Source organism: Bombina bombina, chromosome 2 (genome assembly GCF_027579735.1).
Source record: "Bombina bombina isolate aBomBom1 chromosome 2, aBomBom1.pri, whole genome shotgun sequence".
Taxonomy (NCBI): domain Eukaryota; kingdom Metazoa; phylum Chordata; class Amphibia; order Anura; family Bombinatoridae; genus Bombina; species Bombina bombina.
In genome coordinates, this window is record NC_069500.1 from 1228922260 (window position 1) to 1228948155 (window position 25896).

At 38.8% G+C, this 25896-nt stretch overlaps 1 protein-coding gene across 1 annotated transcript in view; it reads right to left on the bottom strand.

Annotated features, from left to right (window-relative positions):
* The window catches only part of NIPAL1 (NIPA like domain containing 1), a 109178-nt gene that overhangs the window by 16391 nt on the left and 66891 nt on the right, over positions 1-25896 (bottom strand). The window contains exon 5 of the mRNA XM_053703988.1: positions 14872-15032. Coding sequence (XP_053559963.1) covers positions 14872-15032 — 161 coding nt within the window. The remainder of the gene's footprint in view (positions 1-14871; positions 15033-25896) is intronic.

Genomic DNA, 25896 nt, shown 5'->3' on the forward strand with positions numbered 1-25896 from the left:
ACTGAATGTAACAAACTATATATGGTTAATCCCTATGTAATATAGCTTCACGTAAAGCACCTTTTATAAAAATATTTTTTATTTATTTATTTATTATTTGCAATTTATTTCATTCACATTTTTCGTACCCAAAATCAGTGAGTATGTAGAGAGTATACAGATCCTACATTTTTATCATATGTTACTAGTAGGAAGATGAATTAATTTTCGGATAAATCCGATAAAGTTGAATACTAAAAAGTAACCAATGGATTATATATAAGATTCATACACAAAGTCTAGTAATGATTACGGGATCTTATATCATGCTCATATACTTACTACCATAATATTCCATTGAATATACTCTAATATTATGCTTCAATAGTGGCCTTCAGCTCTTCTGCATTGTTCGGTCTCATGTCTCTCATCTTTCTCTTGGCAATGCCCCATAGATTCTCTATGGGGTTCAGGTCAGACGAGTTTGCTGGCCAATCAAGCACAGTAATCCCACGGTCATTGAACCAAGTTTTGGTTCTTTTGGCAGTGTGGGCAGGTGCCAAGTCCTGCTGGAAAATGAAGTCAGCATCCCCATAGAGCTCGTCTGCGGAAGGAAGCATGAAGTGCTCCAAAATCTCCTGGTAGATGGCTGTGTTGACCCTGAATTTAATGAAGCACAGTGGACCAACACCAGCAGATGACATGGCTCCCCAAATCAACACAGACTGTGGAAACTTCACACTGGACTTCAAGCATCTTGCAGTGTGTGCCTCTCCATTCTTCTTCCATACTCTGGGTCCTTGGTTTACAAATGAAATGCAAAATTTGCTCTCATCAGAAAAGAGGACTTTGGACTACTGAGCAACAGACCAGGTCTGTTTTTCTTTAGCCGAGGTAAGACGCTTCTGACATTGTTTGTTTTTCAGGAGTGGCTTGACAAGAGGAATACGACATTTGAAGCCCATGTCCAGGATCCGTCTGTGTGTGGTGGCTCTTGATGCACTGACTCCAGCCTCAGTCCACTCCTTGTGAAAGTCCCCAACACTTTTGAATGGCCTTTTCCTGACAATCTTCTCCAGGCTGCGGTCATCCCTGCTGCTTGTGCACCTTTTTCTTCCACACTTTTCCCTTCCACATAACTTTCTATTAATGTGCTTTGATACAGCACTTTGGGAACATCCAACTTCTTTTGCAATTACCTTTTGAGGCTTTCCCTCTGTATGGAGGGTGTCAATGATGGTTTTCTGCACAACTGTCAGGTCAGCAGTCTTTCCCATGATTGTGATTACTACTGAACCAGACTGAGAGACCATTTAAAGGTTCAGTAACCCTTTGCAGGTGTTATGGCTTAATTAGCTGATTAGAGTGGGACACTTTGAGCCCAGAATATTGCACCTTTTCACAATATTCTAATTTTCTGAGATTGTGGATTTGGGGTTTTCATGAGCTGTAAGCTATAATCATCACAATTATGACAAATCACGGTTTGAACTATCTTGCTTTGCATGTAATGAGTCTATCTCATATTTTAGTTTCACCTTTTAAGTTGCATTAGTGAAATAAATTAACTTTTGCACGATATTCTAATATTTCGAACAGGTAGAACAGGTAGGAAATATATAATCAATCCTGACAGGTATATTCTGTTTTGAGATATGTAGAGAGGGATCTCTTAAAGGATTTTAGGCTTGGCGAAGGTTTGAAAGTGTGCGGGAGGTCGTTCCATAATTGTGGTGCTATGTAAGAAAAGGATGATCGAGCTGCTTTCTTTTTGTATGAAGGCAGACTAAAGAAATAATGTGCTGGTACTGGATCGGAGGTTATGGGACGTGGGAACAGCAGGGGAGAGCATTCTGCTCAGGTAGGGTGGGAGCTTCCCAGAAAAGCTCTTAAACACAAGGCTGGAAAGATGAAGGGTGTGTCTGGATTCCAGTGACAGATAGTTTAGTTCTGTCAGGGTGCCAGGAATCAGACTGAGATGAGAAGTGCAAAAATATCACACCTTTATTAATAGCAAAAAATAATAAAAAGTCCACAAGTCAAATAAGCCAGGAGTCAAAACCAGAGCTGGTAATCAGACGAGCCAAGTCAGGAGCCAAAGGGAGTAGTCAGACGAGCCAGAATCAGGAACAGGGAGAACAGCAGACTCAGGAACAAGCCAGGGATCAGGAACCAGGAGAGACGTCAGACAGCCAGGTAATACACAGGAACTGGCACTCACAAACAGGTCTGAGACAACACAAAGGCAAAGCATACTGAACAGAGGCCCTTTAAATAATAAGTGATGACATCACAATTCTGAGACTGCATCCTGTCTCACATGGATGATGTACACAAGTCTGGCCATAAAAGGGGGTGCAGGAAATAAGCAGCATCACACACTATGTACCAGCAAGAGAGGTGAGTAAAATTGCTGCCAGCAGCACATGGCAAACAAAGCAGGGAAAAAAACCTGAAAGTACCCTCCCCTCAATGACCCCTCCCCCGTGGGAGGACAAAAGGCTTATTGGGGAAACTGGAATGGAAGGCACGGAGGAGGGCGGGAGCATGAATATCAGAGGAGGGAACCCATGAACGATCCTCCGGACCGTAACCCCTCCAGTGAACCAAATATTGTACGCAGCCCCTGTACATACGAGAGTCAATAATGCTGCTGACCACAAATTTTTCATGGGACGTGGACAAGGCAACACAGTGGTAAACCAATTACAAACCAATGGTTTCAAGATGGAGACATGAAAAACATTGGAGATGCGCATTACAGGAGGAAGGTCAAGAGCGTAGGCCACAGGATTGACCCGTCAGAGTATTCGAAAAGGACCAACATAACGGGGAGCCAGTTTATTGGAAAGCACATGAAGGTTCAAGTTGTGGGAGGACAGCCAAACCCTCTCACCAACCTGGTAAGAAGGCGCGGGCAGACGCCTACGATCAGCCTGGAACTTTTGGCGCTGCATAGAACAATGAAGGCAATCCTGAATCTGCACCCACGTGGAATGGAGTTGCCGGAGATGCTCCTCCAAAGCCGGAATACCCTGAGACATGAATGAATCGGGTAACAAGGATGGTTGAAACCCATAAATCGCCATGAACGGGGATAACTTGGAGAAAGCATTAATAGCACTATTACGAGCAAACTCTGCCCAAGGTAACAGTTCAGATCAATTATTATGGTGATCTGAGACATATCAACGGTGGAACTGTTCCAGAGCTTGATTAGACCATTCCACAGCCCCATTGGATTGAGGGTGATATGCCGAGGAGAAGGAAAGCTGGATCCCCATTTGAGCACAAAAGGAACGCCAAAATCTGGAGACAACATGGCTACCCCGGTCCGACACTATCTCCTTGGGTAACCCATGTAAGCGGAAGACCTCCAGGGCAAAAATTGAAGCAAGCTCCTGAGCGGTAGGCAGCTTCTTCAAGGGAATGCAATGTGACATTTTAGAAAAACGGTCAACCACCATAAGGATAACAGTATTACCATTGGAAACAGGGAGCTCGACAATGAAGTTTGGTTCTTGCCTGGGTGACCTGCGGCTTTAGGATAGTGGTAAGTGTGCAAAAGTCTAGTTAGAAGATTCTTAGGAACAAAACACTTACCACTAGGTTTCTCAGGAGGTGCATTGGTTTGTGCAGCCAGGATCTCCTCCCCCAATGGAGAAGTCAAATTAGTACGTATGGTAGCCAAAATATGGTCAGGAGGTATAACTGGAGTAGGTACAGACTCCTCCTGGGACAGAGGCGAAAATTGTCAAGAGAGGTCATCAGCCCTAACATTCTTACTACCAGGCAGGTAAGAGACCACATAATTAAACCGATACAAAAATAGCACCCATCTGGCCTGTTGGGGCGACAAACGTTTTGCTTCAGATAAATAAGTTAAATTCTTGTGGTCAGTAAGAATGAGCACTGGTATGCTAGTACCCACGAGAAGATGCCTCCATTTCTTGAGTGCCAAAATTATGGCCGGTAATTCCAATTTCATAATTGCACTTCGCTGGAGACAATTTCTTAGAGAAGAAACCGCACGGATGCAAGGAACCGTCAGGCGTAGGACGTTGAGACAAGAGGACACCCACTCCAGTCTCAGACGCATCGACCTCAAGAATGAAAGGCAGGACAGGGTTAGGATGAGCCAGAACTGGAGTGGTAGCAAAGGCAGTCTTAAGACTATTAAAGGCCTTAATGGCAGTAGGTGACCAATGGAGTGGATCATTCTCTTTACGGGTCATGTCTGATAGGTTGGACCAAGGAAGAAAAGTTTTTAATAAACTTTCTATAGTAATTGGCGAACCCCAAAAAACGTTGAATAGACGCTGAACTGCAGACAACTTGTCAGGATACATGGAGAACCCTGCAACGGAGATATCATAACCTAGGAATGTTACTTTAGTCTGATGGAACTCACATTTCTCGAGTTTACAAAACAGCCCATTCTGACGTAGTCTCTGAAGAACCTGTGTAACATCAGAACGATGAGCCTCAAGTGTGGGTGAGTGTATGAGGATGTCGTCTAAATACACCACAACACACTGTTGCAACATATCTTGTAGGACATCATTAATAAATTCCTGGAAAACAGCAGGAGCATTACATAGGTCAAAGGACATTACAAGATACTCATAATGCACGCTCCTGGTGTTAAATGCTGTTTTCTATTCGTTGCCCTCCTTGATCCTAACGAGATTGTACGCTCCTCTCAAATCAAGTTTAGAAAAGACCGTAGCTCCCTTGAGGCAGTCAAAGAGTCCATAATGAGCGGAATAGGGTAAGCATGGTAAGATGATTAAGACCCCTATAATCGATGCATGATCTTAACTCGCCACCCTTTTTTCTTCACAAAGAAGAAGCTAGCCCCTGCATGAGAGCAGGATTTGCGGATGATCCCCCGTGACAGAGCATCGGCAACATACTCCTCCATAGCACAATTCTCCACGACACAGGGTAAACCCGGCCCCGAGAAGGAATGGCTCAGGGTTGAAGGTCTATGGCACAATCATAAGACTGGTGAGGAGGCAACGTACCGGCACGCACCTTGTCAAAAACGCCTAGGAACTCTTGGTACTCCTCTGGCAATTGAGATACCGAAGAAGTGCACAAGGCTATAACTGGTTTCCGAAGACAAGTGGAAATGCATTGCGGAGAGCATGACAAAATTTCGGACCTGTGCCATTCGAGACGGGGATTGTACTTTTGGAGCCAGGGATAACCCAGAACAACTGGAAAATGTGGGGAATTTATCACCTGGAACTGGAGGGTTTCAAAATGTAGAGCCCCAACAGCTATGGATAACGGAGCGGTTTTTGTGAGAAACGAGTGCGGGCTGAAGGGGCCTGCCATCAATGGCCTCAATAGCAAGCAGAACGGACATAGGCAAAACAGGAATGGAGTGCTTTGATACAAAAGCAAAACTGTCAATGAAATAGCCCACAGCACCGGAGTCAACAAGAGCCTGGGTGACTATGGAGGAGTCCACCCAGGAGAGGACAACCATGACCAAAGGTTTCTCCTTTAGCGGTTCCAGGGACAAGGATAAGCCACCAAAGGTCTGCCCCCAACAGGACCTTAGGTGTGAGGACAAGACTTCAAAAGGTGGCCCTGTAACCCACAATAGAGCCAGAGCCCCTCCCTCCTCCTAAAGGCTCTCTCCGCCGTGGAGAGACGCATGAATCCCAACTGCATTGGCTCATCAGCACCTGGTGACTCGGGACCAGGAGGCATGGGAGGATAGGGGGGCATGGGTGGGAATGAACACGTAGGAGACAACGGAACAGGAGGCTTCCGCAAGTACTCCTTGAAAGAGGGCCCCTCTCTGAGTCTGATGTCAATTAGGATTAAAAAAAAAAAAGACACCAATGCCTGATCCTCTGGTAAATCTCTGGCAGCAACTTCATCTTTAATCGCATCAGAGAGCCCATGAAAGAAGGCGGCAACAAGGGCTTCATTGTTCCAACCTACATCTGCGGCAAGCGTATGGAATTCAATGGCATACTGAGCACAGATCTTGTACCTTGCTGAATGGACATAAGTCATTTAGCAGAAGAGGAGGAGCGAGCCGGAACATCAAATACCCTTCGAAAGGAGGCCACAAATTCAGGGTAATTTGAAATCACAGGTTTATTAGTCTCCCACAAGGGATTAGCCCAGGCAAGAGTTGTGTCAGAGAGTAACGAGATGAGAAATGCCACCTTAGCTCTGTCAGAGGGAAACGCCTGAGGTAGCATCTCAAAGTAAATGCCCATCTGGTTCAAAAACCCTCTGCAATGAATAGGATCACCTCCATATTGCTGAGGTAGAGGTGCAGAACCGGACATGCTCCTGGTAGGACTAGGTGCAGCAGCGGAAACAGGAGCAGCCATAACTTGCGGGACACTTTGGTCCAAATGTGCAGTGCGAGTCAGCAGGGTTTGCAGGGCTAGTGCAAATTGATCCAAGTGGTGATCCTGTTCATCCATCCTGGAAATGATGGTAGGTAAAGGTGGATTATTAGCACCATCAGGATTCATGGCCCTTGCGTAATGTCAGGGTGCCAGGAATCAGACTGAGACGAGAAGTGCAAAAATAATTACACCTTTATTAATAGCAAAAAATAATAATAAGTCCACAAGTCAAATAACAAGCCAGGAGTCAAAACCAGAGCTGGTAGTCAGATGAGCCGAGTCAGGAGCCAAAGCGAATAGTCAGACGAGCTGAGTCAGGAGCCAAAGCGAGTAGTCAGACGAGCCAGAACCAGGAACAAGGAGAACAACAGAGTCAGTTACAAGCCAGGGATCAGGAACCAGGAGGGACTTCAGACAGCCAGGTAATACACAGGAACTGGCACTCACAAACAGGTCTGAGACAACACAAGGGCAAAGCATACTGAACAGAGGCCCTTTAAATAATAAGTGATGACAACACAATTCTGAGACTGCAACCTGTCTCACATGGATGATGTACATGTGGAGGCCAAAAGATAGATTGGTTTCTAACAACATACCCAAGTATTTAAAAGAGTGGACTGCGGTCAGTGTGCAGTGTGGGAATTTTGTAGTTTGTGTAAATTTGTGTAAATTAGGTACCGTTCCAAAGATCATTGTGACAGTTTTGTCAGTGTTTAGGAAGAGTTTTCTACCTCTGTGAACTGGTCTTGGAGCACTGCCTCAAGCTGCAGCAGATCGGATTTACTTGCATAGATTACCGTGTCATCTGCGTACATGTGTACAGTTGAGGATTTGCAGACATTTGGCAGATCATTTATAAATAATGTGAATAGTAGGGGGCAGAGAATGGAACCTTGGGGAACACCACACGTGACTGGGAGAGGGAGGAACACGCTGTCAGAAATGGAGACATATTGTGATCGATACATATGATCGAAACCAGGTTAGCAGACGATCACCAATACCGGAGTTTTTTAGTTTGAGCAGTAGTATGTCGTGGTCTACTGTGTCAAAGGCCTTTGCAAAATCAAGGAAAATAGCTCCAGTTAGGTCTCCTTGTTCCATGCCAGTTTGGATGTCATTGCAAACTTTTAGGAGGGCAGTAGAAGTGGAGTGGTTCGGGTGAAAACCTGATTGATGAGGGGTCAGATAGTTAGATTGTTGGTAATACTCACATAGTTGCGTATGGACGCACTTTTCTAAGATTTTTGACAATACTGGGAGCAATGATATCGGGCAATAATTAGAAACCAAGGTTATCTCACCACTTTTATGGATAGGCACTACTCTTGCAGTCTTCCAAAGTTTGGGTATGTAACCAGACACCACGGATTCATTAATTAGGGTTGCGACAGGTCCAGGTTGGTTTTTCATTTTTTGATTATTAAGGTGTTTCTTAACGACACTGATGGGTACAGGTCTAAAACTGAACTTCTCTATATTGGGCCTTTGCAGATTTAGAGGGGCCTGATCTATATTTGTAGTTTCAGGATGCGTCATTTATTAGTTTGTCAATCAGGGTGGTGGAGCATCCGACAAAATAATTGTTAAAGGCATTTGCTACTTCTAAGGGACGTTGCAGGGTTTGGTTGTCCACTTTGACAGTGGAGGGTTGGGAGTGGATTGGTGGAGTGTATAAGTTATTTATGATTTTCCAAAACTTTCTAGGGTTTGATATGTTATTGTTCAGATTTTCACAGAAATATTGGGCCTTGGCCAATTTTGTTTGTTTAGTGCATATATTTCGACCATTGTCTATATACACAGTGATCGTTCATAGAGCCGGTATGCTTGAACTTTGAGTAGCAAAAAAGATTTGTTCCAGCCACCAATAGTTAAAAAACCTTTATTTCTTCATATAGGGTCTTTTGACAAACATACAACGTTTCAGACCTGCTATAGGTCCTTAGTCATGTATACTGAACATACACTGATTCATCATTTAAATACTTTACACCTGGTCAATTGTTCACCTGTTGTCATGTGACTACTCATTATTGTATCACTGCCATCTTGTGGCCATCTAACATATATATTCCTATTGAAAAAAAGCATTCTGAATAGTCACATTGAAAAGGTTTAAGTATCAAACAATGTTAATAGATAAAATCATATGTACAAAATTAAAATAGAAGAAATCTTACGCACAATATGCAGATATGCCATTGCTGTTTACTTGTTATTTAAATGTTAATTCGGACTCTTTCATTTTAGAGTTGATTTCAAAAAATTGCTGCTAAAGATTATATGGATTACTGTCAATTTGAACACTGTAGGCCTATTTTGAAAATAATCTTTTACTTTTCTCTTTAGTCTTTTTATGTGTAAAGATAATTTTTGTAAAAAATTTTTTTTTCAAAAAAATCTCCCTTCAATTTTACTCAGCCCATTAAAAGGGGTTGTTAGAAAATTATTTTAGATTAAAGAAATGCAGGTATCATGATACTCAGCCCATTAGAAAGGGAAGATTTACATATTCATAGAGATGTTTTAGGAAAAACAAATATTTAGTAAAACAAACTCCAATCGAATTCTTTGTTCATACCCTTAGGTATTAAGCTTTCCAATTTGTATATCCAAAACATCTCTCTTGTTTTTAGTATATGTTCTCTATTACCCCCCCTCCTTGGTCTCTCAATCTGTTCAATTATTTGGAATCTGAGCTGGCTGATGTTATGACCCATAGAGAGGAAGTGAGAGGATACAGGAGCCTCTTTGTTCTTACATCTAATATTGGACTTATGTTCTGTTATCCTCTCCCTTACCTCTCTACAGGTCTCGCCCAAATAGATCAGACCACATGGACACTTGATCAAATAAATACAGTAACATGACCTGCAAGTAAGATATTTATTAATTTTGTATTTTCTACCATTTGTGGGGTGAGAAAAATATTCGCCTTTAATCATTGAACTGCAGTTACTGCAGTTCAAACAGGGATAACATCCATCTCTCCTAGGGCCTATAGTCTTCTGTATGTTCAATCTGTTACTGCCTATATCTGAATGTACAAGGCTATCTTTGATACTTCTATTTCTTCTGTATGCTGTCATAAAATATTTGCCCCCTGTATGCTGTCATAAAATATTTGCCCCCTCATACGCCAACATTTTCATGAATAGCTTTGAGGAATACTTTGTGTACCCTCATGGCTTGTTCCAGCTCTATGGCGCCTCCTGGTGGAGGTACATTGATGACGTGTTTGGCGTGTGGGGGGGGTGACGTTGGTAGCCTATTGTCCTTTGTTGAAGATCTTAACAATTCTGTCAATGGATTAAAATTCACTTTAAATATGAGTGAAATTGGAATTGAGTTCCTAGACACCTATGTATACTTTAAGGATGGTTTCTTAAAAACAGATATCCATACAAAAGATACAGATAAGAACAACATATTGAAATATGGAAGTCACCATCCAGATAGTATCTTCAGGGCCATTCCAAAGAGCCAATTTTTAAGGGTTAAACGCATAGTGTCTGAGGAGAATAGATGCAAGCAAAGGTTGGAGGAGATGGCTGACAAATTTATCAATAGAGGGTATCCAATATCACTAATTAAGGAACAACTAGATGTAGTTAACAATAAAGAATTACCTAAAAGGTACAAAAGTAAAGAAACAGATCGTCTAGTGTTTGTAACACAGTTCATTGAATTTAGTCAGAAGATCAATGGTATTTTAAGAAAGCATTGGCACATCCTAAGGGACTGTAACCCTCAAGTGAATGAGTTTAAAGAAAATTTTATGACAGCATACAGAAGAAATAGAAGTATCAAAGATAGCCTTGTACATTCAGATATAGGCAGTAACAGATTGAACATACAGAAGACTATAGGCCCTAGGAGAGATGGATGTTATCCCTGTTTGAACTGCAGTAACTGCAGTTCAATGATTAAAGGCGAATATTTTTCTCACCCCACAAATGGTAGAAAATACAAAATTAATAAATATCTTACTTGCAGGTCATGTTACTGTATTTATTTGATCAAGTGTCCATGTGGTCTGATCTATTTGGGCGAGACCTGTAGAGAGGTAAGGGAGAGGATAACAGAACATAAGTCCAATATTAGATGTAAGAACAAAGAGGCTCCTGTATCCTCTCACTTCCTCTCTATGGGTCATAACATCAGCCAGCTCAGATTCCAAATAATTGAACAGATTGAGAGACCAAGGAGGGGGGGTAATAGAGAACATATACTAAAAACAAGAGAGATGTTTTGGATATACAAATTGGAAAGCTTAATACCTAAGGGTATGAACAAAGAATTCGATTGGAGTTTGTTTTACTAAATATTTGTTTTTCCTAAAACATCTCTATGAATATGTAAATCTTCCCTTTCTAATGGGCTGAGTATCATGATACCTGCATTTCTTTAATCTAAAATAATTTTCTAACAACCCCTTTTAATGGGCTGAGTAAAATTGAAGGGAGATTTTTTTGGAAAAAAAATTTTTTTTTTACAAAAATTATCTTTACACATAAAAAGACTAAAGAGAAAAGTAAAAGATTATTTTCAAAATAGGCCTACAGTGTTCAAATTGACAGTAATCCATATAATCTTTAGCAGCAATTTTTTGAAATCAACTCTAAAATGAAAGAGTCCAAATTAACATTTAAATAACAAGTAAACAGCAATGGCATATCTGCATATTGTGCGTAAGATTTCTTCTATTTTAATTTTGTACATATGATTTTATCTATTAACATTGTTTGATACTTAAACCTTTTCAATGTGACTATTCAGAATGCTTTTTTTCAATAGGAATATATATGTTAGATGGCCACAAGATGGCAGTGATACAATAATGAGTAGTCACATGACAACAGGTGAACAATTGACCAGGTGTAAAGTATTTAAATGATGAATCAGTGTATGTTCAGTATACATGACTAAGGACCTATAGCAGGTCTGAAACGTTGTATGTTTGTCAAAAGACCCTATATGAAGAAATAAAGGTTTTTTAACTATTGGTGGCTGGAACAAATCTTTTTTGCTACTTGAAGTATTTGCAGGATAAGGCAGATCCTGGGTTCCGTGCCCCACAAGCCACATATCTGTTGGTGCTGTTTTCCACACTTTGCTTTGAGAATGCTTGAACTTTGACCACAATGAATCCCGAAACTGGTACATTTGAATGAGGTCAGCTGTGATCCAATTCAAGTGTGCTCCTTTTACTCTCACCTTACGAAGCGGGGCATGTAAATTCCAAACTTGTAGGAGTTCAGACTGAAGGAATTCAACTGCAGAGTCTAGATCTGGCATTAGGTATAATCTGTGCCAGGGGAGGTTCTTGATGTCATTTAGAAATGATTGAAGATTACATTTTTTGAAGGACCTGATGTTTTTAACCTTGGGAGAGGATTTAGTTGCCTTTATTTTGTGCACGCAGTACACTAAGCAGTGGTCACTGAAACTGTTAGGGAGAACACCTGCCTCCTGGATTAGGTCGGGAGAAGTGGAGAGAATTCAATCCAGTAGGGTGTGATTATGGCTTTTGATGTTTATACGAGTTGGGGAGGAGATTAATTGCGTTAGCTGCAAGGATTTAAACAGCGAGCAACAACTATTATTTTTTTGATTCAGCCAATCAATTTTAAAATCTCCAAAAACCAAAATTTCACTTTTTGGGTTTTGAGCTAAGGATTGATTTACTGCACGGGATCTCAATTGTGCCAGAAAGGAAATCAAAGGTGGCAGGAGAGCTAGATTTTTGTAAGGGGGTGTACTATGTGGAAATGTCAACATAAATTACAATGCCGCCTCCTCTCTTTGCTCTGTCATTTCTATGGCATGAATACCCATGTATTGCAATGGCAGAGTCAGGTATTTTTGTAGTTAGCCCTGGTTCAGAGATCACAATGATTTTGGGCTTGTATTGTAAACACCAAGCTTGTAGTGCATCGATTTTTGGTATTAATCTGCGGATATTACAGTGCACAGTTGGGGGACCAGGGTCAGACTCTACATCATTTGCAAGGGCAAGTAACATAAGGAATAGGAATTTGGACATAGTTTTTGTTTGGCCATATAGTAAATGGGATACTTTATCATTTTGTGAGGTGGGGGTAGGAGTTTTTTTTTTATAACTCTCCACCAGCATTCAGCAGATAAGTTACAGCAACAGAGCAGGCCATGGTGTATGATAATTTGTTTTCCAGTTTGAGGTGTGTGCTTATGGCGGTAATGATGTGAACAAAATTGGAGTGAGAAAAGGGTTATCACAAATATCAGCATGTTCATATTTGGATTCATGTTAGAGGTAAGAGGTGTGTAGATGAAAATAAAACAAGAATAGTACAAATTTAAAAAAAAAAGAAGAAATAAAAGTATATACTATCGATGTGGGATATATAGCTATTTGTAGGGAGAGAGGGTATGTATTCTATAGGGTTAAGTGAATGGAAAGATGTGCTGATCAGTGTTTGCAGCTGTCAGTTTAGGAGAATGAAGGTTGTGTGGGTGACTATCTATAAACGAGGAAATGAGCTTGGGGTGGGTGAGGTGAGGGGCAGGATGGGAGGTAAACTATCATCCAGAGGCTACCTGGTTGCAGAGAGCAGTGGAACAGCTGAAATATTCAGGTCTGAATTTCTTTAGATTGTGGCAGATATACTTTAAATTCAGCTAAGGGAGAGAGATACTGTATATTAGTGTTAGATGGGCCTTCCAAAAAAGTTAAGGGAGGGGGTATCTATGGACATTTGAGCTACGGGTCGTTCAGGCAAAAACACACAGGGAAAGTTCCCAAATTACAGAGATAATAAAGGTATCCAAGTAGGGAAATAAAACCATTAAACAAGAAAAATACATGGTCCTCCAATATGCTCCATATAACCTATTACAACAGGTGCAATCTTTGACTAAGATACGATTTGTATATTTACAAACTCAGGTGTAATATAACCTATATCATGTTTTGAATAAATGCTGGAGGAAATGTACATTTTTAAGCAACCGTTAAAACCAAATTAGCTGTAACTTCAACATAGTCAGATTTATAATAAGCACTATTGCTGGGGCATTTACAACACAATATATACATAGAAATATAAGCAATATCCTGAGAAAAAAACTTATCCTTCACCAACTTAGGTAACAGTCCTAAGTGGATACACTATAAATGCTTTATTACATTGCCAACATATGGCGCTGCTGTTATTAAAGCAACAACATTTCTACGTATCTGACACTAAAAATAAAAGCAGTAACAATATCTAAATGTAACATTGATGATGATGATGATGATGATGATATATTAAGACTGCTCTGGGGAAATTTAAAGCTGTTACATTTATACTTAGAACAGCTTTTGGGGAGTCTTTATATAAAAAGAGAGTCTGTATAACACAAAGTGAACAACAAAGCCAGTTTATATTCCCTGCAATTATATACTATGATGTCCACATAGCAATGTATTTTACATCTGAGTACAAGTGATATCTCATTTATTTAATATAGGCTATAGCAGCAAAGTATACGGACCAATTTACCATCGATACGTATATTATCATGCGGTTGTTTATTTACTGTAACATAGACATAGATCTCCTGACAGCAGTTATACATATGGAGTATTCCTAACACTTTCACAATATGTGTAATAAATTACGCTTCTGGAATCTCTGTACTAAAACTGCCCTAGGTGTAAATACACACAAAAAGCAACCTAACTTTGATTACCTAACATGAGACTCACTGGACAGTATATCTAAGAGATACCCCAATATAGATATATATACAATTACTTGAAGAAATTTCAATTGTTGGAATTATCTATCTCACCTGGAGATATTAATTAGAAATAATCATTGTAAGGAAGAATATATGCATGTTGCAATATCTTAATCTATACTGTTTGCACCAAACAACTATAATTTGGGATTGTTTCTAGCCAGACCCCGACCTTTCTCTAAGCCATACTATTAGCCTATAGGGACCACATTTATTATAGGTCTCCTAATCGGCTTACCCCATTACTACATTGACCTATATTACTGCACAGTATTGTACCCCTGGTGTAATTGTACCCAGGATATTATATGTTGATCAGCCCTCTCTAGTTGATTTTAAAAGTACCCATTTTTAACCATACCTAATAAAGTTTAATTTTTTATTTAATTTTCTTTTGTTGATGTATACCATCCTATACTAATCACAATAATCATGTGGGATTAGAGTGCTAGATGTGTATTCTTTATTTTGCAACTATCTATTAGTTATATTGGTAAAAACACATTTATTTAACAACAGTTTAGTGTTTTTCTTCATTTTAAAATAACTTTAGTCTTGTTACAACTGAAAATGTCAATACACTACTGCTCAGATTTCTTAGTATTTTTCTACCCACCTTTTCTACCCACCTTTTCTACAAAATGGTATTTTTCCGTGTCCATTTGAATCTCTGGTAGCCAAGGGGTTACATAACTAACAGTGCTTTTTGTTTATTGTAATATTGGAGTTTACTAACCTGGATCTCGTAATTTCATCTCCATGTCATGTAGAGAAGTGACTTCCTCTTCCTGCGGGGCATGAATAACCATCATCGTCGAGCCCAATATGCACAGCAAGCAGCCCAGCTTCCCATGGATATTCAGCGTCTCGTCAAGGAAGTAAGAGGACAGCACCGCGCTGTTCAGACAAATACAAACCACATTATTTCTATTATTATTTAGATCAATTTAATAATTACCATAAAATGAAGCCTTGTAATTACAACACATACAATGGACGAGTATTTCCAAGAAGAGGATTAAAATATACTTCTAACCACACAGTCTGTACTTTGTCTATGAAAGTGGCAGAGAAATCAAAATTGTTCCTTAGATATGCTCCTTTGCATAACAGGATACCTAGGTATGCTGAGAAGCATGCATGTGTATCGATCACTATCTGGCAGCAGTGTTATGCATTTTTCCAAAGGCGTCTGTATTATAGCACTCCATACACGTGCACGCTCCTCAGCATACCTAGGTATTCTGTCAAGTAAAGGAGCCAAGTTTCAACAAAGAATACAAAGAGGTAGATTTGATAAAAGAAATAACATGGAAAGATTTTTGTTTTTAAATTACACTCTCTATATGAATGATGAAACTTTTATTTTGACTTCTACAACCCTTTAAAAGGGACGTGAAAGTCAGAATTAAACTTTTATGGTTCAGATAGCGCACACAATTTTAAGAGACTTTTCAATTTACTTCTGTTATCAAATGCACTTTATTCTCTTGGCATCCTTTATTGAAAAATAATACGTACATATCCTTCACTAGTGGGAGCTAGCTGGTGATTAGCAGCTACACATACATGTTTCTTGTCATTGACTCCCTAGATGCTTTCAGCTAGCTCCCAGCAGTAACTGCTGCTCCTCAGCCTACCTAGATATGCTTTTCAACAAGGATCTAAAGAGGAAGAAGTAAATTTGCTAACAAAAGTAAAGTGAAAAAAAAGTCTCTTAAAGGGACAGTCTACTTGATTTTTTTAATCATAGATGACACCTTTACTACCCATTCCCCAGTTTTGCACAACCAACATTGTTATATTAATATACTTTATAACGTTAAACCTCAAAATTGCTGACTACTTCTAAGCCTCTGCAGACCGCCTCTTATCTCAGTACATTTTATCAGCTATTCACAGCCAGACAGTTCTCATTCATGTGTGCCATATAGATAACATTGTGCTCACTCATATGGATTTAGGCAGGAACTGATACTAAATTAGCTAAAATGCAAGCTTGTACAAAGCACTGAGATAAGGGGCAATCTGCAGAGTCTTGGATACAATTTAATCACAGAGGTTAACAATATATTAATATAACCATGTTGGTTATGCAAAACTGGGGAATGTGTAATAAAAGGGATTATCTATCTTTTTAAACAATAACACATTTTGGGTAGACTGTCCCTTTAAAATTGTATGTTCTCTCTAAACCAGTGCTTTCCAAACTGTGTGTCGGGACACACTAGTGTGTCGGCAGCAGTGTGTAGGTGTGTCCCTGCTTCAGCACAAATTTTTTTAAATTGAAATTATTTCTTTTTAAATTGTTTTTTGGTTTCTGACTTTCCACCTGCCTGCTACGCATATCACATGGTTGACACGTGATTGATACCTAGTGGGTCACAGATCATCTTAACCAATTGGCACAGCTCAATGGGAACTGAAACTATTACCATTGGCAGATTTGGCGGCACATTGGCTCCTGACTGCACATGTAGTCTCCTTAATTGGCTCCTGACTGCAAGTGTAGCCAGTGAGTGGGACAGCCGTGTGTTTGCAGCGCGGGCAGTAGTCAGTCGGACTCACGGAGCTCTGAGGGCGGCAGCTTAAACGCTGAGCTGAAGTCAGAGGGGTTTTTTTGCAACTAGCTCCCAGTAGTGCATTGCTTCTCCTGCTCTTGATATATGGATAGGAAGTGGAAGTTTAAAAATGCTTGATGATGAAATGTGAGTGTCTTTATCTAATATTACACCAAATATTCTGAAACTGTGTTCATCCCATCAACCTCATATATCCCATTAAAATAGTAAGTAGCTATTGGGGTTATTAAACTTTTTTTAATTCTTGCACATACATACTGTTACTTGTAAATGCATTTTGTTATTATATAATTTATGTATGTGTCCGTATCTTTTAAAACAAGCTAGTTTAACCTTCTTTTTGCTAGTACAACTGAATGACTGTGTAGCGAAATAATGTAGGTCTACAAAGTGTGTCACTAACATGAAAAGTTTGGAAAGCTCTGCTCTAAACCATGAATATTTCATTTTGAATTCTTGTCCCTTTAAAGGCAATTTGAATGAATGTTCCTTTGCAGAAAAAAAAATGCTTTTGGGGCATATCACTGTCCACCAATAGAACTTAGGGAGTCTTCCATATCAGCCAGCAGGGATCTGTCTCACGTACCAGTTTTACACCAATAAGAACTTAAAATAATTTTGAACAGCTTCAACTTTACCCTTTTTTTTTTAATAAAAATAAAAATAACAAAATAAAAAGTTTTAACATACTTTATAAGGGCAATGTCATATTCATGAAATATCTTTTCAGTGTAAAGTCTGTTTGACCTAAGTGACAGTAAGTCAAAATTTAATTTAATTGGATTGTATAGAACATGACATTTTAAACTCTCTAATTTACTTCAATTATCAAATCCTGTGTTAAAGATTAATCATAGGTGAGCTCAGGAGCTTGAACGTATTTGTAACCATTTCCATAGCATGGGTTTTCAAACTTGTACTCAGGCCTCCCTAGCAGGCCATATTTTCAGGATTACTTTAAGTACTAGCACGTTAATAACCATGGTTACTAATCAGCTGATTATTTCACCTGTGCTCCAGTTCAGATATCCTGAAAATCTGGTCTGTAAGGGAGGCCTACGGAAAGGTTTGAAAACCCCTGGTCTATAGTTTAAGTATGCACTATAAAACCACTGTTTGCAACTATCAGCCTACCAAGGCTAGCTGTTCAACAAAGGGTTCCAGAAGAACAAAATCTATTGGGCATTGTATAAAAACATAATTTATGTAAGAACTTACCTGATAAATTCATTTCTTTCATATTAGCAAGAGTCCATGAGCTAGTGACGTATGGGATATACATTCCTACCAGGAGGGGCAAAGTTTCCCAAACCTCAAAATGCCTATAAATACACCCCTCACCACACCCACAAATCAGTTTAACGAATAGCCAAGAAGTGGGGTGATAAGAAAAAAGTGTGAAAGCATAAAAAACAAGGAATTGGAATAATTGTGCTTTATACAAAAAAATCATAACCACCACAAAAAAGGGTGGGCCTCATGGACTCTTGCTAATATGAAAGAAATGAATTTATCAGGTAAGTTCTTACATAAATTATGTTTTCTTTCATGTAATTAGCAAGAGTCCATGAGCTAGTGACGTATGGGATAATGACTACCCAAGATGTGGATCTTCCACGCAAGAGTCACTAGAGAGGGAGGGATAAAATAAAGACAGCCAATTCCGCTGAAAAATAATCCACACCCAAAATAAAGTTTAAATCTTATAATGAAGAAAACTGAAATTATAAGCAGAAGAATCAAACTGAAACAGCTGCCTGAAGTATTTTTCTACCAAAAACTGCTTCAGAAGAAGAATACACATCAAAATGGTAGAATTTAGTAAAAGTATGCAAAGAAGACCAAGTTGCTGCTTTGCAAATCTGATCAATCGAAGCTTCATTCCTAAACGCTCAGGAAGTAGAAACTGACCTAGTAGAATGAGCTGTAATCCTTTCAGGCGGAGATTTACCCGACTCGACATAAGCATGATGAATTAAAGATTTCAACCAAGATGCCAAAGAAATGGCAGAGGCCTTCTGACCTTTCCTAGAACCGGAAAAGATAACAAATAGACTAGAAGTCTTTCGGAAATTCTTAGTAGCTTCAACATAATATTTCAAAGCTCTAACTACATCCAAAGAATGCAATGATCTCTCCTTAGAATTCTTAGGATTAGGACATAATGAAGGAACCACAATTTCTCTACTAATGTTGTTAGAATTCACAACCTTAGATAAAAATTTAAAAGAAGTTTGCAACACCGCCTTATCCTGATGGAAAATCAGAAAAGGAGATTCACAAGAAAGAGCAGATAATTCAGAAACTCTTCTAGCAGAAGAGATGGCCAAAAGAAAACAAAACTTTCCAAGAAAGTAATTTAATGTCCAGTGAATGCATAGGTTCAAACGGAAGAGCTTGAAGAGCCCCCAGAACCAAATTCAAACTCCAAGGAGGAGAAATTGACTTAATGACAGGTTTTATACGAACCAAAGCTTGTACAAAACAATGAATATCAGGAAGAATAGCAATCCTTCTGTGAAAAAGAACAGAAAGAGCAGAGATTTGTCCTTTCAAGGAACTTGCAGACAAACCTTTATCCAAACCATCCTGAAGAAACTGAAAAATTCTCGGAATTCTAAAAGAATGCCAGGAAAAATGATGAGAAAGACACCAAGAAATGTAAGTCTTCCAGGCTCGATAATATATCTTCCTAGATACAGATCTACGAGCCTGTAACATAGTATTAATCACAGAGTCAGAGAAACCTCTTTGACTAAGAATCAAGCGTTCAATCTCCATACCTTTAAATTTAAGGATTTGAGATCCTGATGGTAAAAAAGGACCTTGTGACAGAAGGACTGGTCTTAACGGAAGAGTCCACGGTTAGTAAGAAGCCAAGCGGACAAGATCCGTATACCAAAACCTGTGAGACCATGCTGGAGCCACCAGCAGAAAAAACGAGCATTCCTTCAGAATCTTGGAGATTACTCTTGGAAGAAGAACTAGAGGCGGAAAGATATAGGCAGGATGATACTTCCAAGGAAGTGACAATGCATCCACTGCTTCCGCCTGAGGATCCCTGGATCTGGACAGATACCTGGGAAGTTTCTTGTTTAGATGAGAAGCCATCAGATCTATTTCTGGAAGTCCCCACATTTGAACAATCTGAAGAAACACCTCTGGATGAAGAGACCATTCGCCCCGGATGTAACGTTTGGCGACTGAGATAATATGCTTTCCAATTGTCAATACCTGGGATATGAACCGCAGAGATTAGACAGGAGCTGGATTCCGCCCATACCAGTATTCGAGATACTTCTTTCATAGCCAGAGGACTGTGAGTCCCTCCTTGATGATTGACATATGCCACAGTTGTGACATTATCTGTCTGAAAACAAATGAACGATTCTCTCTTTAGAAGAGGCCATGACTGAAGAGCTTCTGAAAATTGCACGGAGTTCCAAAATATTGATTGGTAATCTCACCTCCTGAGATTTCCCAAAACCCTTGTGCTGTCAGAAACCCCCATACAGCTCCCCAACCTGTCAGACTTGCACCTGTTGAGATCACAGTCCAGGTTGGAAGAAAAAAAGAAGCCCCCTGAACTAAACGATGGTGGTCTGTACCACGTCAGAGGGTGTCGAACAATCAGTTTTAAAGATATTAAATGAGATATCTTTGTATAATCCCGGCACCACTGGTTCAGCATACAGAGCTGAAGAGGTTGCATGTGAAAATGAGCAAAGGGGAACACGTCCAATGCAGCAGTCATAAGAACCTAGAATTTCCATGCATAAGGCTACCGAAGGGAATGATTGAGACTGAAGGTTTCGATAAGCTGAAACCAATTTCAGACGTCTCCTGACCAACAGAGACAGAGTCATGGACACTGAATCTATCCGGAAATCTAAAAAAGGTTACTCTTGTCTGAGGAATCAACAAACTGATTGGTTAATTGATCCTCCAACCATGTTCTTGAAGAAACAACACTCATAAAAAGCTGGAAAGGATCTTTCCATTGAAAATGAGTAAAGGGAATTGAAATAATAGAGACTAAAGGTACCGACAGAAGGAACCCAATACAAATTGTCCCTTGTCTGATAGAGACAAAGATAGTGACATAAACCATCTGGAAACCTAAAAAAAAGGTGACCCTTGCGTGAGGAATTAAGAGCTTTTGAAAAAAGATCCTCTAACTATGTCCTGAAGAGCAAGTGAAACATATGAGAATCCGCATCCTCAGGAAATAATCTGAATGAAAACAGAAAAATGAAGAATACGCATTTATTGTATCTAAAGAAAACAAATAATGCTATCAATGACCACAAAAAGGCAAAATAGTTTGAATAAAACTCCAAAACCCAGTTCCTAGAAAAGGAACTGGAATAAAAACCCCAGAAGATTCCAGGTCTGAGCAGCGCTTGAACCCCATGGGTACCCAGCCATGCCTCAACAGTATCCAAAATATATAGGACAGAAACACACTGAAAGAAAGTGTTAGCCTTACTGGAATAAAATCAAAGAAATTTGGACAAAATAGAACCAAATAAATTTCAAAGAAGTCTTAACCTGCCCCTTACCAGCCAAGCTGGAATACGGCATGTGCATCGCAACATTAGGGAGCTAATTTCGAACCCCAATTAAAAACATGTTACTTGGGAAAGAACTCAGGATTCGTTCCTTAATAAGAACAACCAACCTAGTATAAGCTTAAAGTTTTAGTCTTAGAACTCAATCTTGAAGCCCATAGTAACAGTTAAGAATTGAATCCAATTATAATTGATTATCTTAGAACAAAAGAAATATGGATTTTTTTTTTTATTTTTTTTTAAATCACAGAATTCTTCTAGCTAAAATAGCTAAAGACATAGATTAACCCTCATTTGCGAATATATTCAATAAAATGAAGACACAAATGAAATCATTAGCATGATAGTCCAGTTTAAAGGACCAGTCAAAACAGAGGACTTGCAAAATGTAAAACAACAAGACAAATGCAACGGCACCTAGTCTAGTAAATGTTGTCCCTTAACAATGCTAAAATAAATCATGATCTGATACTTGATCTTAAAGTAAACAGAAAAAATGAAGCAATTGCAATATCACAGGACCAAGAAAAGTACCTGAAACTAAATAATTTTCCAAAAATAAGATACAACTATATAAAGGAAAATAAATTCTATTTTGCTATAAAAACAATAGCATAATTAGTAGGAGTAGAGATAGCTCCAATAAATTGGAGAACCCTCCAAATTGAATTTAAAGGGACACTCAATAAAAATTAAACTTTCATTATTCAGATAGAGCATGCCATTTTAAACAATTTTCCAATTTACTTCCATTAACAAAATGTGCACAGTCTTTTTATATTTAAACATTTTGAGTCACCAGCTCCTACTGAGCATGTGCAAGAATAAGTGTGTATGCATTTGTGAATGGCTGATGGATGTCACATGGTACGTGTATGCATTTGTGATTGGCTGATGGCTGTCACATGGTACAGAGGGAGTGGAAAAAGACATAACTTAAAATTGTCAGAAAAAAAAATCTACTACTCATTTGAATTTCAGACTAAGTGCTATTGCATTGTCTTGTTATCTTGCATTTGTTGATTATGCAAATCTACTGTGTTGACTGGTCCTTTAACTGCTGACAAAGAATATAGTTTAAAAATAAAAGACAATTCTCAGCCTATTCCATTCCCTAGTATGGGGAATTGGAAAGAAAACCTCTGAAATCACAGAAGAAATAAAAAGGCAGAAATAGTGTCAGCTAGTCTTAAAAAACTAGTTACCTTAATATCCAAAATAATCAACACCTAAGAACAAATGTACTTTAATAATAAAAAAATTATATAAAAAAGTAGATTTGTTAGTGTCAATATCTGATGAAGAGAATTTCTGAAAGAGAAAAAAACATCATCAGAGAAGGATAAATCAGTATGTTGTTGGTCATTTGAAACTTCAATAATTAAAAAAGAAGTGAAAAAGACCTAAAAATCGTATTAGAAGGCACCAAGTCAGACATAGCCTTAATCAGAAAAAATATTTCTTATAAATCTTCTAAACATTTCTTGCACTTAAGAATGGAAATGTATAAAGCATAAATACTAATGGAATCTGCATGTAAAAGTATATCATAATAACTTATTACAAACCATAGCTAGAGATAAACATTTATAACATTTAAAATAAATGAACTTAGCTTTGGTAGAACTGAAACTCAGTTAAGCATTTTTCCAGAAGTGGCTTCTGACTCAGGGACAAACGGAGACATCTTGCAATATGTAATAGAAAAAACAACATATAAAACAAAATTGATCAAATTCCTTAAATGACAGTTTCAGGAATGGGAAAAAAATGCCAGTGAACAAGCTTCTAGCAACCAGAAGCAATAAATAATGAGACTTAAATAATGTGGAGACAATAGTGACGCCCATATTTTTTAGCGCCAAAAAAGACGCCCACATTATTTGGCGCCTAAATGCTTTTGGCACCAAAAATGACGCCACATCCGGAACGCCGACACTTTTGGCGCAAAAAAACGTAAAAAAAATGACGCAACTTACGGCGACACGTATGACGCCGGAAACAGAAAAAAATGTTTGCGCCAAAAAAGTCCGTGCCAAGAATGACGCAATAAAATGAAGCATTTTCAGCCCCCGCGAGCCTAATAGCCCACAGGGAAAAAGTCAAATTTTAAGGTAAGAAAAAAATTGATTAATTCCTATGCATTATCCCAAATATGAAACTGACTGTCTGAAATAAGGAATGTTGAACATCCTGAGTCAAGGCAAATAAATGTTTGAACACATATATTTAGAAGTTTATATAAAAGTGCCCAACCATAGCTTAGAGTGTCACATAAAATAAGACTTACTTACCCCAGGACACTCATCTACAAGTAGTAGAAAGCCAAACCAGTACTGAAACGAGAATCAGTAGAGGTAATGGTATATATAAGAGTATATCGTCGATCTGAAAAGGGAGGTAAGAGATGAATCTCTACGACCGATAACAGAGAACCTATGAAATAGACCCCGTAGAAGGAGATCATTGAATTCAAAATAGGCAATGCTCTCCTCACATCCCTCTGACATTCACTGCACGCTGAGAGGAAAACCGGGCTCCAACCTGCTGCGGAGCGCATATCAACGTAGAATCTAACACAAACTTACTTCACCACCTCCATAGGAGGCAAAATTTGTAAAACTGATTTGTGGTTGTGGTGAGGGGTGTATTTATAGGCATTTTGAGGTTTGGGAAACTTTGCCCCTCCTGGTAGGAATGTATATCCCATACGTCACTAGCTCATGGACTCTTGCTAATTACATGAAAGAAATGACATGCTCAGTATTAATCATGAAAGTTTAAATTTGGACTCTGCTTTCCCTTTAATAGAACTATGCCACATTTTGTACTGAAAAAAACTACACGTATACACTGAGTAATTTGCACATTCGAAATAGGATAGACATGGAAGAACACAGGGGTGTAAATACTTTCTGTTCACAAATAGTGATCAGCAATAAATAGACAGATAAATGAATAATATGTGCTTAGAGGAATATGGCTGCACCTCACTGACAAGGCCTAATTAAGGCCAAAACGATCACCTGGGGTTGTCATGTTCCTTGTTTGGAGGAGAGTTGCCTGGTATTTCGAGGCTGGACTGAGCTCGCTAGGCGGATCAGACTGATATACTTTGGGAAAGTTCTCCTCTGCGAAAAGCACAATTGGGCTTCAAAAAGCTGCTCCTAGGTGGTAACTCGCCATAGAACAAGCTACTAAGCTGTTCATTCCTAGTATAGCACTTCTCTTTCTGTATGCATTAATAATATGAACAATCAGGGTCTTCTAAAGGGCCATTGTTTGCATTAAACAAGGTTAAGGGGACATTAACAACTTTTCCCCCCAATTATGAGGATTAGTAGCGCATTTGAAAGACTTAAAGGGACAGTATACACTCATTTTCATATAACTGCATGTAATAGACACTACTATAAAGAATAATATGCACAGATACTGATATAAAAATTCAGTATAAAACTGTTTAAAAACTTACTTAGAAGCTGTCAGTTTACCTCTGTTGAAAAGGTAGCTGGAAAGCCCACTGCAAGTGGCAAATAAGACACTCCCCCCCTCCCCCTTCTTTTGCATATGAAAAGACCCTTTACACAAACAGGAGCAAGCTGGAGTAGGTAGTCGAGCGTATTCACATAAAACTTTGGGGCTTGGTTAGGAGTCTGAAAATCAGAGCAATGTTATTTAAAAATAAGCAAAACTATACATTAATTAAAAAAAACAACTTTATGGGCTATATAAATAGATTATCTACAAAACATTTATGCAAAGAAAAAATGAGTGTATAATGTCCCTTTAAGTGTCAGATATCTGTCCTTTATTGGTCTTAGCAGAGATCAGAAAAGAAACCTGAAAACAATGGACCTTTTGCTAACAAAATGACAGCAGCTAGTTGTGTCCGCTCCAGTAACATAACATGTCCTGATTGGTTCGTCTAAATAAAGCTTGCGGTGGGTGGAGTTTGGCTATTAAAAAACTGTTGCACAAATAAGGTGTTAATGCATTCACGCTTACCCTGTATGCTACTCTATTGCAAGACATATGACAAACATTGCAAACAATTTCCTGACAGTTTCACAATCGGCTTACTGTGCACAGCTTATTTTTAGGAATAGATTATCATTGGCTCATGAGAACAACTCCCATAGTTGGAGAGGAACATGCCCAGTAGCATAAAAAAAAAAAGTATTTTTTTCACCATATACATTGTCTTCTTTTAGATGCAATAAATAAATAATAATAAAAAAAAATACTTTAATGACGTTAATTGAGCTGAGCTCTGCATGGAGCAAAAAAAGAAATATCCAAAATAACTATAAGCATTCCAACAATAAAAGACGAGACTCGCATCTCAACAGGTTATGTAGAATTTTAAACTGACAGTCAACTGTACAGGAACATTTAAAGGGATATTCCTGTCGAAATTGGAAACCACATGGGTGCATTTTGGTATTTAACAGAAGCAATTTTGTAATATACATGCATTATCAGAAATGCTTCTAATAAAAGCTATAGCTGTTTCAAATGTGCACCAGCATTTTAAACACAACACTTGTTCATAGAGCCTACAGTGCTTGTACCATCTGGTAATGACTCAATTTGTTAATTGGTGAC